We start from the raw sequence: 14580 nt of genomic DNA on the forward strand, positions 1-14580 counted from the left end.
ATTCTTCATTAGAAATAATGGGTTACCGTGTGGAAAGTTATTGCACCAAACTTTATTTCTCACCCATGCCTCTTAATTCTTACACACCAATTTTTAAGAGAATGAAAGAAGGAAGAGTCCTTCTTCCCTTGGTCTCTTCCTCACTCCTTGTATTCGGTGTTGTGCCTTAATTTTTGTGGAAATCGAAGAAAGGCACCGGGTGGAGGAGGTTGTGCGCCAAAGGTTGGCATCCCTTGGAGAGGATGTGGCACCCCTTCCTTTCCTATTTAAGGGAGGTGCTACATCTAGTCTAAGGGTCTCAGATTGGTGTAAGTTTGAGAGGAAAAGATAGCAAAAAAATGAGAAAAAAGATAAGGAAAAAGTGAAAGAAATATAGAAACAAAAACAAGAAAGAAAAAGGGTATGCAAGGGTTGCTTATCCTAGAGTTTAGTATTTCCAAGAGTTGGATTTCTTAATCAGCATGGGGTGGTGAGATCTTTTGAGAAAAGGTCCATAGTGTGGTTCTGGTGGAGGATAGAAGGCAACCAGGCGATGGTACAATCCGTTCTTAAAGGAAAAAAAATTAGCAGTATACTTGTGAAGAAGGCTGCAGCACTATATCGAATTAGGAAGGACCCTGATCAATCCTATGTGGATCACCATTGGAGGATATCTACTTTAGTGTCATATGGAGACCCTCCTCGCATTAGTTTATCATCTTCGAGAAGATATAAATTCTACCTTAGATGTATGCTTGATTTGTTTGATTGTAATCAATAAGATAGTCCTAGGATTTGTGTTCCAGTTATCTTGTTTTAAGTATTAAAACTTATTTTCAAAAGTTAAAAGTATGTAAAAAATTTTGAAAATTACTTTTCGCTGTGTGACCGGAATCCAACACGCAGCCTCCCCTCCCCTCCCCCTTCTCGCGGCCCTAACCACCTCACCGTGCTGCCCCTAACCCCCCCGGCCCACTCACCTGCAACAACCTTCCCTCCTCTACGACAACAGCCCCCTCCCCCCTCCCTCGGCCCTACCCACCACACCGCATTGCCCCCCTCCCCTGAACTATCCATTGGAACCTGGTGCCCTTAAGGAATGCTAGTCTTTTTCATTTATTTTTTTGTGAAAAAGATCGATCTTTTTTGGGTATTTTGTTCTGATTTTGATTGCCTTTCCCTATCCTGGAATTGGTAAAAGAGGGATTCGTGCTCATGAGTTGTTCGAGAATGCAAGATTTCATATGGGTTTTGGGGAGAGATAGGATTCTAAAGTTTGTTGGGATCTGTGTATGGGTTCTTGAAATGGATGAGCGTAGAGATGTGGGCTTTTATTCAAGGGAGGTAAGAACACTGGATTTCATGTGGGTTTGTCGGAAATAGACCTCTGAATTTTTTGGTGTTGGAGTGCTAAAATAGGATTCTTGGTGTAGGGGATCATATCTAAGTCTACCCCTATCTCCTCTTTCCAGGGTTCTTCTTCATGCAAGAGGTAGTAATACGGCTGTAGTATTCTCGTTTTAGCTATTTTTCTAGATATAATTTTTGCTTTTGAATGCTAGTTTGCCTACTAGTATTGTATAAAGGTACGATTTTGTTTTCAAGATTTTCTTTTGGAGAAAAAGATTGTTAGGAAAGGGTTTGACATAGCATTGCTTCCGTTGTTTAACTTGGGAATCTTATCTGTTATGCCTTTGATTTGATGTTGGTTCTGATCTTTTTTTCTTTCAAGATTTTATTTTCAGGTATCTTGATTGTTACCAAAAGTGAAAGGTAGAATTTTTCCTCTAGTTTCGGCTCTTTTATATGAGAATCTTCATAAGGATGAGCTGCATGAAGCCTGCCTTGAATCTTTGGAATCTTGAAGTAAGATGCCCTTGCTTGTGTTTATGTGCTGATCATTAACTAAAACTCATAAGGATGCTATTCCATTTGGTTTTTGCTTTCGACATTTATCTTGATTTCTCATGAGTGGATTTCCTTAGATGTTTTCTCCCATATATTCTTAGAAGGAATGTCAAGCTGGATCTGATTCTTAAATGCACAAATATTTATTAGATAAATTTCTTCTTATAAATCTTTGTTATTATGTATGTATTAGGGCACTGTTAGTTTAATTCTTGCATAAGTGGAAAATATGTAATAATGACTATGCTCTCTTAACATATCTTGTTCACTGTAAAACAAGAGGATGAATTCTAATGTCTCTACAATCGTGTGAAATTTAGGTTGAAACATTAAGTTATATGATTCGGTATGTTTTCATTTGTTTAGCACTTTGAAGGGAATGGCTCCCACTAGAATTCTTCTTATTTTCCCTGATGATGATCCAAACTTAATGAATATTGAAGGGAATGGCTCCATAGATTGCTATAGCCTCTTTTTCTTATTCTCATATGATGTGTTAAAGCTGATGGATGTCAATATATTTTTCTTACTATATACTTATATTTGTCTACTTATTTTCTCTGATGATGATCTAAACTTAATGGATATTGAAGGAAATAGCTTCACAGATTGCTATGGTCTCTTTTTCTTGTTTCTATATGATATCTTAAAATTGATGGGTGGTGATGGATTTTGCTTGCTATATTTTTATGGTTATCTTCTTATTTTTTCTGATAATGATCCAAACTTAATGGATAATGAAGGGAATGGCTCTACAAATTATTATAGCCTCTTTTTCTTATTTTCATATGATGTGTTAAAGCTGATGGGTGCTGATGGATTTTGCTTGCTATATTTTTATACTTCTTTTTTATTTTTCTGATGATGATCCAAACTTAATGAATATTGAAGAGAATGGCTACATAGATTTCTATGGCCTCTTTTTTTTATTCCCATTAAAGCTGACAGGTGTTGATAAAGAATGCATTATTTACCCCTCATTCTTAAGTTAAAGAGATTATATGCTTCTATGAGTTCTACTCCACACATGAGATAGCACTATGAGAATAGACGGGACTTCGGAGTGTTGTGTCATCCATCAGATAGAGAAGCTTGAAAATACTTTGATCAAATATATTCTGATTTTGCAACTGAACCACAAAATGTCAGGTTAGGCTTGTGTGCTGATGGTTTTACCCCATATAGTCAATCAACGGCATCGTATTTTTGCTGACCAGAATTATTACTCCTTACAATCTTCCTCCTGAACTATGCATGACTACTCCTTATATGTTCTTGACTTTGATTATCCCTGGTCCACATAATCCAAAGGGTAGAACAGATGTGTATTTACAACCTTTGATAGATGAGTTGAAATTATTATGGAAAGAAGGTGTCCTAACATATGATATTTCAAGAAAGTAAAATTTTATGATGAGGACTGCATTAATGTGGACGATCAATGATTTGCCTGCATATGGTATGTTGTCAAGGTGGAGTACAGCAAAAAAAATTGGTATGTCCATATTGTATGGAGCGATCAACCCATAATTATAATACATTTGGCATGAGGTATGCTAAACAACCGATACATTTGGCATGTGATATGTTATCGTCTCTTTTTCTTATTCCCATATGATGTCTTAAAGCTGATAGGTGCTGATGGATTTTGATTGTTATATTCTTATAATTGTCTTTATATTTTTTCTGATGATTATCCAAAATTAATGGATATTGAAGGGAATAGCTCCATAGATTGCTATAGGCTTTTTTTCTTATTCCTATATGATGTCTTAAAGCTGATGAATGCCAATGAATTTTTTTTGCTATATTCTTATGGTTGTCTTCTTATTTTTTCTAATAATTATCCAAGCTTAATTAATGGATATTGAAGGGAATAGCTCTATAGATTGCTATGAGCTCTTTTTTTTATTTTCATGTGATGTCTAAAAGCTGATGGATGTCGATAAATTTTGATTGCTATATTCTTATGGTTGCCTTCTTATTTTTCCTGATGATTATCCAAAATTAATGGATATTGAAGGGAATAGTTTTATAGATTGCTATGGGCTCTTTTTCTTGTTCCCATATGTTGTCTTAAAGCTGGTGGGTGCTAATGGATTCTGCTTGCTATATTCTTATGGTTGCTTTCTTATTTTTTCTGATGATGATCCAAACTTAATTAATGGATATTGAAAAGACTGGCTTCACAGATTGCAATGAGCTTTTTCTATAGTTCTTATATACTGTTTTAAAGCTAATGGGAGTCGATGGAGTTTGATTGCTATATTTTTATGGTTGCCTTCTTATTTTCTCTAATGATGGTCCAAACTTAAGTAATCCATATTGAAAGGAATGGCTCCACAGATTACTATGGTCTCTTTTTCTTATTTCCATATGATATGTTAAAGCTGATAGGTGCCGTTGAGTTTTGCTTTTAGCTAATAGCAGTGGAGTTTTTTATAATTAAAAGCAAAAATGACACTCTCTTATTATCTCACTGGCTCTATATATTATGTTGGTATCACTCCTTTTGCTGCAGATAATATTCTGGAAGGCATGTCAGCTAAGTTGCCTAACAAATTTGAAAGCAGCCCATTATTATGATATATTTGGCACAAGTTATGCTAAACAAGTGATATATTTGGCACAAGATATACTATGAGCTCTTTTTCTTATTCCCATATGATGTCTTAAAGCTAATGAATATTGATGGATTTTACTTGCTATATTCTTATGCTTGCTTTCTTATTTTCTTTGATGATGATCCAAACTTAATTAATAGATATTGAAGGGAATGGCTCCACAGATTACTATGGTCTCTTTTTTTTATTCTCATATAATGTGTTAAAGCTGATGTGTGCTGACTTACTTGGGGAGCACTTGTGTTGCACTTACTTTTTGTTCATCCTTTCACTATCAAGGAGTTTTATAACTTATCAATTGGATTAGGTGTTGACACTTTGGCCTTTTATGCATTTCTTGCTTTCTGTTTTCTATCAATATTATTTATCTTTAGTATTTTCAAGCCATGTAACTATTGGTCTAGTATTTTACTTTTATTACAAGGAGATTTGAGTATGCTTTGACCATTTTTATATTGAACTTTATAATTAGGACAAGTTGCATGGTTTTGAATGATGGGTGCTTGATTGACTTTGCTTGATTCTGTTATCTTTTAATGAACTTGCAAATTTTGTAACAAAAAAAAATTAATATGAGTTTTATTTTTTTTTTTTGACTCAACTTTAGTGATCGATTTTACAATCGATATATTAATTAAAAAAATTAAAAATAATATAGCGACTAATTTTGCAACCAATTTTATTAATAAAAAAATATTCAATAAAATTAGTGATCAATTTTATGAATGATTGTCAAGTCAATTTTAATTTAATAATTTTTAATAAATATAATGATCGATCTTGCAATTGATATAAAAATAAAAATAGTATAGTAAATTTACAATTGATTTTACTATCAATTTTTTAAATAAAAAATATTTTACAAAAATTAGAGACTAATTTTGAGATCGATTTTCAGATCGATTATTTTTACAATCAATTTTCCAACCAATTTGGTAAAATAAAATATTATAAAAAATAACTTGTGATCGATTTTGTGATCAATTTAGTAAATACAAGATATTTCAATAATATTAGTGATCAATTTTGAGATCAATTTTAATTTAATAATTTTTAATAAATATAATGATCAATTTTACAACTGATATGTACAATTTATGACCAATTTTATGACTAATTTTTCAAAAAATTATGTCTAAAAACATTAGTGATTTATTTTGAGATTGATTTTAGATTTTAATAAATTTAACGATCAATTTTACAACTAATTTTGAGAATTAAAATATTATAAAAATTAAATTCAATCACTTTTGAGATTGATTTTTTAAATAAAAAAATATTTTTAAAAAAATAGTGATCAATTTTTTTTAATTCTCGATCGATAGATCGGTTGTAATATTGAAAATAATATTTTACTTTCAATCACTAAATCCATTATAAAATTTTAATTAATTTTTTATTTATCAATTGATAAATCATTACAAAATTTTAATTATTTTTTTTTTTTTTTATCGCTAAATAGATCACAAAATTTTGCGACTGGAAAAATCGATCGCAATACTTTGCGACCAAAATTTTTGCAACCAACTTTAATCGGTTGCAAAAAATATTAGTGACTTATGTTTGCTATTTAGTAACTAATTTTTCAATCATTCAATCTCTATTTTCTTGTAGTGACTCTTCTTTGTACAACTTATTTATCCTTGACTCACTAATATGACCAAGACGGTAATGCTAGATATATATGATATTCACATCTTCTCTCTTTCTTTTTATATTTTTATTAATATAAAATATATTTTTATTAAGTGCAAGGATTAGAAGATTATTATCAATATAACCACTACCATAGAATTCATTAGAAAGAAAAATAAAGCCATCATTGCCCACTAATTTTATTTCATAACTTTATTTTAGTAACAAAGATATAGAAATAATATTTCTAATGATCTTAAGCATGTAATAATATTCTTCTAATTTTAAAGTCTTGTCCGAAGGCAACTTGAGCATATAAATTTTTATAGCTTCTGCACTAATGGACTCTCCACTTGTGCTGAAAAGCTTGAGATCACCTCTTTTCAGTCCTCTAATATTCTATAGTTGCTATAATGAATTACAAATATGCAAACCATAGATGGTATCCAATGTCCAAGTATTAAAATTTGAGATATTTAATAAAAAATAGATCTGTATCATATACACATCTTTCGGTGCAACACTTGCATCCTTCTTCAAACTTGCAAGATAATTCTTATAATTTTTCTTCCAATATCGTATCTTGCAACAATAATAATAAGTAATGTTTGTAGGAATATTATTTTCTTTCTTCCTTTTGAAGATGCTGCCTTTCTGACTCTATTCTCTATATAATTTCTTAAGATTAAGGATTATAGAGTGAGGATCCATATTATTAAATTGCCTCTATAACTCTTTGCTCATCAAGGTCAATATAATACTCTTGACAGCCATACTGTCAGACTATCACATCTTATATGTAGCCTGATCCTCTTTAGAAGCATTTTCATGGATCGGACCAGGGTCAAAAGTATCAAAACATAGGAGATCTTCTCATGTGTGAATCTAATTCGCAAATTCCTCTACCAATCCACATAGTTCGGACTGGTCAATATATTTGCATCAATGATGCCATGCAATGAGAGTCAAGTTGCCATAATACAGAATTAATCTACATGAATTAAGAATAATAGTATAAGCAGACCACTCATGATGACATGCATGACTAGATGAGGTCTTCTATCTAGTTATATCTTTCACTATTTTATCGGATACCATAGCCCTCACCTACAGTAAGCAAGAAATCCAAATCTGATTTTTTAGTGGGGTTGAGATTCTAATTCCTCAAAGAAGTCTTGTGGATAGCACAACAAACTTCAGTGAGTTCAAAGATAGAAAACTCTTTTCAATTGCATACCATGCAACTCTCAACAAAATTTTACCTCAAAGTTCTAAAAAACTCATAGCCTTGTAGATAGCACAATAAACTATAGTGTTTAGTTAAGTCAGATCCTTTATTTTTATACAGTTATATCTGAAAAATGATGTCCTTGTAAATAGCACAATAAAGCAACATATTCAAAATATGTCATAAGCATCTAATATGCATCATGACAACCCCATATCAATCCCCATAGTAGGCCTTGTGAATAGCACAACAAACCTACTATAGTTTATAACAAGAAATTGGCTTAGCGTGAAAGAAGGTTTATGTAGTGATCTTAACACTAAGCATCCTAGATTCAGACTGAATTAATCCAATTGGTCAAATAAGTATAAGATTGATGGGAGGCTCTTCATACTTTCATAACAATCCTAATTAAGTAACCACCACTCTTGAACACTTGCCTAGACACCAATCGATTAATGAACTCCAAACTTCGTTCACTTTTGGTTTCCACCACTATGACTTAATATAATTTTTTAAGGAGGGCTTTGTGGTCTCATGCACATCCTATCTTTAGCCATTCATAATGATGCATAAACATACTTAATCATGATAACATAGTTTAAAGTAATGCATCTAGACATATCTTTAAGATAGATTAGGGTTTGGATGTTCAATCGGATTCAACTCTTGGCCTGACTTGAATCAAATCGAAACCTTAACTGATCACAATCCACATTATATATTAATCTTTGATTGTATTAATCAAGGTAGGCTCTGATACTACTGTTAGATTTCGGTGGCATAGTGGAAGGTCCAGGTGTTTAAAATTTTTTATTCAAACACCTAGGTGCATTGAAACCCTAAAACCCAGGAACCCTTGATAATATCACTCAAAGCATCAATATACAAGAAGTATTAGGAAGCATATCTTTTTAAATTCTAATTTGATGAAAAATTACTTTCACAAGGTACACAAGGATCTACCCTCCAATGGTGATCCATACAGAAATCGATCTAAGGACAACGCTCCTTAAACTTTACTTTAAGAGTTTTAGCCCTAGAACTCGAATAGCCTCACACCAATCAGGTTTCTTCAAGAACTTGATTTCACTCTCTCGAAGACTCTCTTTTAAACTTCTAAACCTCTCCTTCAAAACCATCTTTACCTTTGTCTGGACTAGAATAAGGCTTTTCTCAAATTTAGAAAACCTTGTCCTAAGACGAGGGAGAGAAAGGAAAGTCTTGTCTTAGACTAGGAGGAGACTCGAGAAGAGATTTTTGGAATGATCTGAAACCCAATACTGTGGGCCCTTTTATAGGTGAATAAGGGGTGCATGGAGAAGAGTCATAACTCTTCCTTAAATCCTTTGAAGGTGGTGTGTCCAAAAAGAAGCATCCTTCTAGCATAAGGACTCTACACGACCTTCCACTTCACCCCACACGTGCTACATTAAGGGATGCTTTTGGCATCCTTCCACTTCTAGATAAGCTTGAAATTTTGCCACGTTTATCCTTATTTGAATAAGGATTCAAATGGTATGAATATCAGATATGGCATGCCACCTTCTGCTTATGGTAGGACTCTTCACATGATGAGTCGCATGATTTCTTTTCTTTCTGTGCACACCCCTTCATTCCAAAATTTCTCCACACCAAAATAAGTCCAAAAGAAATATATCTCAACCTTTGAGATGTGTGCCAAAGAGTGGAGGATGATATGGGCTATCACACGAGTCTTAATCCCAAAGCAGAAGGACTCTTAGCCCTTCTCCATGCGCCATAGTGCACGCCCATCAATTCTGCATGCCAAAAGTCCTACCTAGTTAGGACTCTATCTTATGGCACCCAATGAGGCTATATGGCGCCATCTAATGGCTGTTACACCCAGATCCAAACTCAAATTAGGCTATGGCTCAATTTAGTTTGATCAAAAAGTAAAATTCGAATCGAATCGAATCTGATTCAAGGAGCTAGCGTTTCCACATGTGCTAGCATGCTTACCAAAAATTCGATTGGATCCAAAATTTCAATCAACCAAATCAAATGGGTCCTTAATCAATTGCCTTATGTATATGACCCATTGGATTCCACATCTAATTAGTAGTAGATCCAGATGTAAATTGACTTAATTTGATTAGAACCCTTCATATTAATTAAGGTTCAAATCATACCGATCCAAATTTAGCAATTAGAACTCTTTCTAATTGATGATCGAATTAAACTCTTTAATTCAATCAAACCTACAAGTCAAGATTGATATCTATAATGTATCATAACTATTTAGAAGATATAAAATTTGATAAAAATATCAAATATATCTTTCAGTAGTAAGTGACCGTATAATTCAATCCCTCGAGCATCCTGCATTCCAAATATGTTCATAAGTATGGAATCATGTCAAACTCAAACACATATTCATATCGATTTTTCATCAATCAATGATGACTCTAATGATGAAGCTTTAGAAATTATTTTTAATCTTCATCTTACTTTGGTCAAAGACTTTCTAAATCATCTAGAGATGAGAATGCATAGGATGTCATCTCCTCTTACTAGGAGTAATCAATTCCTTGTTGATCGACTCACAACCTTCATACATATTCTATCATATCCAGAACATCCCCTACATGTCTTTATGTCATGCCTAGGTATGAACCAAAATATAGATTCATATGTAAAAGATTTCATGGTGGTCTTAGGTCTAAGGATCACTTGCACAGTTTTCACTTAGAGAACCATCTTTTGATATGTAAGTAAGGCTCCATAAGATATTCTCTGTCGATGAGTCAATTTAATGAACTCATTCTCTAATAAGTATCGATATTTTTATATTAGTATCCCACATAAGTAACTTATAAAATCAGCCACCCTCTCCATCGAGTATACATAGAATGTGCCGATCTTTTTGGAACATTGATCTTCGATTCAATGTTCTTGAAATATTTTAGATTAAGATTTTAGGGTTTTAGGTTTCGCAGATATGAACTCTTCATGGTCCTAAAACCATTATCCTAATCTATAGGGTTCATCATAATCTTAAATATTATAAGATGTAGCTATAATGATGAATCAATGCTTCATTTCATTAATAAATGAATAATGTCATTACATAAGTTAGAAGTTTACAAAGAAAAGTCTCATCGTATCACTCATGAGATTGGCTTGTAGGGCACTCTTCTTTCAGGTCATGCCACCTCAACCAAAATCATTGAGACTCATCCTTAGAAATCCTAGATTGGTGGAAACATCGATGTGGATCTTAATGATGAGCACCATCAAATCTGTCATGGAGTATCAAGATGAAGCAATTATCTCATCAGCTCCTGTCTGGCCCTTAGCTTGGCATACCACCAATCTCTGGATCGATATCTCATCAATGACAAGAATGAAGCCCTATGACCAATAACCGATAAAGACCCCACCAACCTCCATGTCGAGATCCCGCCGACCACAAAAGACAAGATCCCATAATTCGTCTTGGTGCAGATCTAATCAGAATGGCACCTCTACCATGGGCCGACCTTAGTCCACCGACTAGTTAAGTCACATGGGCAATTAAATGGAATATCCCAATAAACTTTCATAACGTGACCACCTGATCTATCAGACACCCATAACTAATAACTTAGTTAGTAAGTGGATTTCTTATCCTAATAACTTGTGGGTTGAGGCGTAACAAGTTCCGACACCTCTTTATATAAAAATAATAAAAGAATTTTAAAAGGTACAGACATGCAATGCTAAGCTAAGTTATACTAAGCTCCCATATTCTCTCTCACTTCTATTGTACTCAAGTTCTTACTAACTTAAACATCGGAGGATCCCCTATGGAGCACCCCCTCCGGCATGAGTGGATTTATCTTGCAAATCTCTGATGGCATCTCGGTGACTAAATGGACGTACCTCATTCGCCACATTAGTTCTCTCAAAGTCTCGATGCAATGGTCTGTATTAATTTTTTTAATTAAAATTTATAAAAAAAATCTCTTGTTTTGTCTGTACAGTCTGTCCCTGTTATCTAGTTGTTTGCGAGAAAGGAACCCATGACCTATGGGCTATGGGACATCGTCAGGCCTTCCAGTTTGGACCAAGTCTAACAGTTATAACCGGAATCCTGTCCTTTTTTTTTTGCCTTGGTACTGAGGAATCCTGTCCTTCGTAGGATCACATGAGAACATTAATTCTATGCTGTAGGCCTCTAGTATGAGCTCGTGGTCAAGGAGACGCCCACAGAATCATGTCAGGCACCCGGCAAAATTTTTCCTTTTTTCGTCCTTTTACTTATCTTCTGTTTTGTTTTGATTCCAGGCTGTTTACAAGCCAAGTTTTAACCACAAAAAATACTCATGATAACAATGCAAAGGTTGGCCAAAATCTTGTTATAGTAAACTTAAACCATAACTATGACCAGGAAAGCTTCGTTTTAAGGCAGGATAGCAGATATAGTATCATACCAAACACATATTAGGAGCAAATTGTGTGAAGACTGCAAGTGCTATTATTATTTCATCGACAAACTAAATAACCACCATTTGATCTGCTAATAATACCTCAAGAATGTACACCAACTTGAATATGCAGAGTAAACAAAGAATCCCAGATAAGTTGTATGTTTTTGCCTTCCAAAACAGATAATCTATGTATAAAATAAAAGAAATGGAATCAGACTGAAGCAGGGGGTGAAGCAATGGAAGCTGGTGCAGCTGCTACATCCAATTTACTCACAGCCCCTCCAACGGCAGGGCCTGCTGCGGCACCAGAGCTGAGAATAACCATCATTGACCGATGAGGATTCACTCGCCGAGCCTCGCACAAGTCAGGCAGGAACACACCTGTTACAAATTAATATCATCATATCGTCAAACACTACTTATTGCCTTACTTCCATTCTCTATTCTATAAGTGTATGTGTGTGTGTGTGTGTGTGTGTGTGTGTATAGACTGACCAAAGCTACCAGTCACATATAAATGCCGAGCTAGAGGCGTTATTTAATTTAGGCCCCACACATTCGGCCTGCCTTGATGATACAGTCCAATATGGGCTATTTTGTAGAAACATTAGCCTATTGGGCTGGTTAGTTGTCTTATGATGACACGTCTAGAACCACTGAGGCCTGAATTGGAGCCGAAGAATTTCTGAGCTTGAAACCGGCGGGTGATGGTCAAAACCACGCGCAATGGCTCATGGCATGTGTTTGCTGCGTGACCAAACAGGACTGGACCCGACGGAAATAGGCCGTAGCCCTGGGTTCAACCCGGTTTCAAATGGTTCAGAATGGGCTCGATCAGATCAACAAACGCTTAAGATCTGGCCAACCGGAAACTAAAATATTTAGAAGCAAACACGTTGGGCACCGACTTTCTTTCTAAAAGAATGTTGTGTAAATAATCAAAATGTTTCAGGTTCGATTTCCTTTTTTTTTTGGGGGAGAAACAGATTCGATTTCCTTTAACCCAATTCTAAGCCGATAGGTCCTGATTAGCGGACACTGGGTTCATCTTTTAACTCGGTTTTCTTGAGTCGCAAGTCCGAACGGGATTCGGACAAGAAAGAAAACGTTAAAAAGGTAAAAGGTCGATCCCTTAGCATTTTTCCTAGGTTTTCTTTTCTATTACTCTCGTTTTCCTAGGTTAATGTGACGCGCCGATAAGTTTGAGCAATATAACCGATACGTCATATACGTTATTGCGTTTTGTTTTTTTGTTATCTTACCTTCGCCGGCGGCGAGGTTGAAGTAGAGGTCGATGATGTTTGGGCAGTTCTCGTGGCATGCCGGAGAGCAGAGTTTCTCGGTGAACTGCGGCTCGAGGAGCGAGTCGGACGAGATCCCGACGGAGTTACGGTCCGCGCCGCACGCTCTCACGCACTCGTCGGTCTCTATCCAATCGGACATCCGCTCCACCACCACCTCGGACGTCCGGCACTGGTATTCGGTGGGCCGCCCGCTGTGCTGCGTGCTCTCCAGCACGCACCTCTTCGACGATGACGATATCGCAAACGCGCACAGGTCCTGCGGCAAATCCTCGCATACCACTCCCGCTGCAGTGCACAGCAACAATCGCATATATGAATATCAATTAATATCGGTTTGCCATCCAAAGAAAGAAAAGTAATTAAGCATAGATAATGAGATCCAGGTGTTGGATTTTTGACAGCATGTACCTGAGGTGGAGGGGAGATGGAGGAACAGGGAGAGAAGAAGGGAGAAGGCCATCATCTTGGAATAAGATGATGAAGCCATGAGTGATGGAATAGAGTTCTCTTTGTTGTTGCTCTTGTTCTCTCTAGATTGTTAGCCGGGTTCTAGGGGGAACCTGAGATTGTAATTTGGGCGGTGGAAACGAAGAAGGTATGTGATGATGGGAGGCTGGTGAGGGCAGGGAAAGGTCTTGGATTTATATAAGGCCACGGCTCCGACGACTACGATCTCCTTGGCTACATCCGTCCTTCAAACCTGCGACCGCCTTTGTTTTTGTCTTCATTCTCTTATTATTACCGCGGTTTTGGTTGGCACGGCATTAGCTACAGCGTACAGCCATTTTAACAAATGGAGAACAGACATTTAACAAGATCCAATGGATCTATCCACCCGTCGGGCATGCGTTGGAGGGAATGGACGACTGCTGATGAAAGTGAGACCACGTTGTTAGCAGCCGTCTCATGCATCCCCACTTGATTACGAGTCTTTTTAAGTTTCTGGAACCCGCGTTAGATTGACTGTTTTTTTATTTATTTTCCGCGCCCCCCTTGGACGAGAGATGGATTGCGTGGTTTGAAGATTCGGAAACTTTGGAATTGTGGGAGGGGTTGGAGCATTCAAATGTGATGAATCTTCCTTCCAATTTCAGGTGCTTCGTTTCCAAGTATCTGTTCCATCCAAACCAGCCGCTGGATGATCTTCTTATTTGGATTGACCCATCAGCGTGATGGTCCTGATGGAAGCCAACTACTGGTTCTTGGTGCGAAAGTCTAGAAGATCAGAAACGGAGAAAGTTGACTCAATCTCGTCGGCCGCCTACCTTGGTGGTCCGTTGAACGTGGTTCGCGGACCCTTAACGCGCTGCGCAAGCATGTAAGCGACTTGGAATTATGCTACGCTAATGGAAGTCCAAGTACAATTCTCCATGGATATGATATCGAAGCCGGCATCGTGTTGCCAAATTTAACGGTTGGCCAGCCGTTTGTCCAACTTTTGTGCCCGCAAGGAAAAGTCGATTGGCGGT

At 36.0% G+C, this 14580-nt stretch overlaps 1 protein-coding gene across 1 annotated transcript; it reads right to left on the bottom strand.

Moving 5' to 3' along the window:
• Window positions 1-11831: 11831 nt before the first annotated feature.
• On the bottom strand, window positions 11832-13737 carry LOC105034670 (uncharacterized). The gene is made up of 3 exons (XM_010909909.3): window positions 13520-13737; window positions 13070-13396; window positions 11832-12188 (listed from the first exon to the last, which is right to left on the bottom strand). Exons 1-3 carry the CDS (start codon window positions 13596-13598, stop codon window positions 12019-12021), a joined length of 576 nt encoding a protein of 191 aa, XP_010908211.1. The 5' UTR covers window positions 13599-13737; the 3' UTR covers window positions 11832-12018.
• Between the last annotated feature and the right edge of the window lie 843 nt (window positions 13738-14580).

The sequence above is a fragment of the Elaeis guineensis genome, chromosome 10 (assembly GCF_000442705.2).
Source record: "Elaeis guineensis isolate ETL-2024a chromosome 10, EG11, whole genome shotgun sequence".
Lineage (NCBI taxonomy): Eukaryota > Viridiplantae > Streptophyta > Magnoliopsida > Arecales > Arecaceae > Elaeis > Elaeis guineensis.

Bases quoted from the DNA above. Each gene is read 5' to 3' on its own strand.
- LOC105034670 (XM_010909909.3), bottom strand. From the start codon at position 13,598: ATGGCTTCATCATCTTATTCCAAGATGATGGCCTTCTCCCTTCTTCTC. The intron at 13,397-13,519 runs GTACATGCTGTC...TGTGCACTGCAG, and splicing joins CCATCTCCCCTCCACCTCAG to CGGGAGTGGTATGCGAGGAT. The intron at 12,189-13,069 runs GTAAGATAACAA...AATTTGTAACAG, and splicing joins CAACCTCGCCGCCGGCGAAG to GTGTGTTCCTGCCTGACTTG.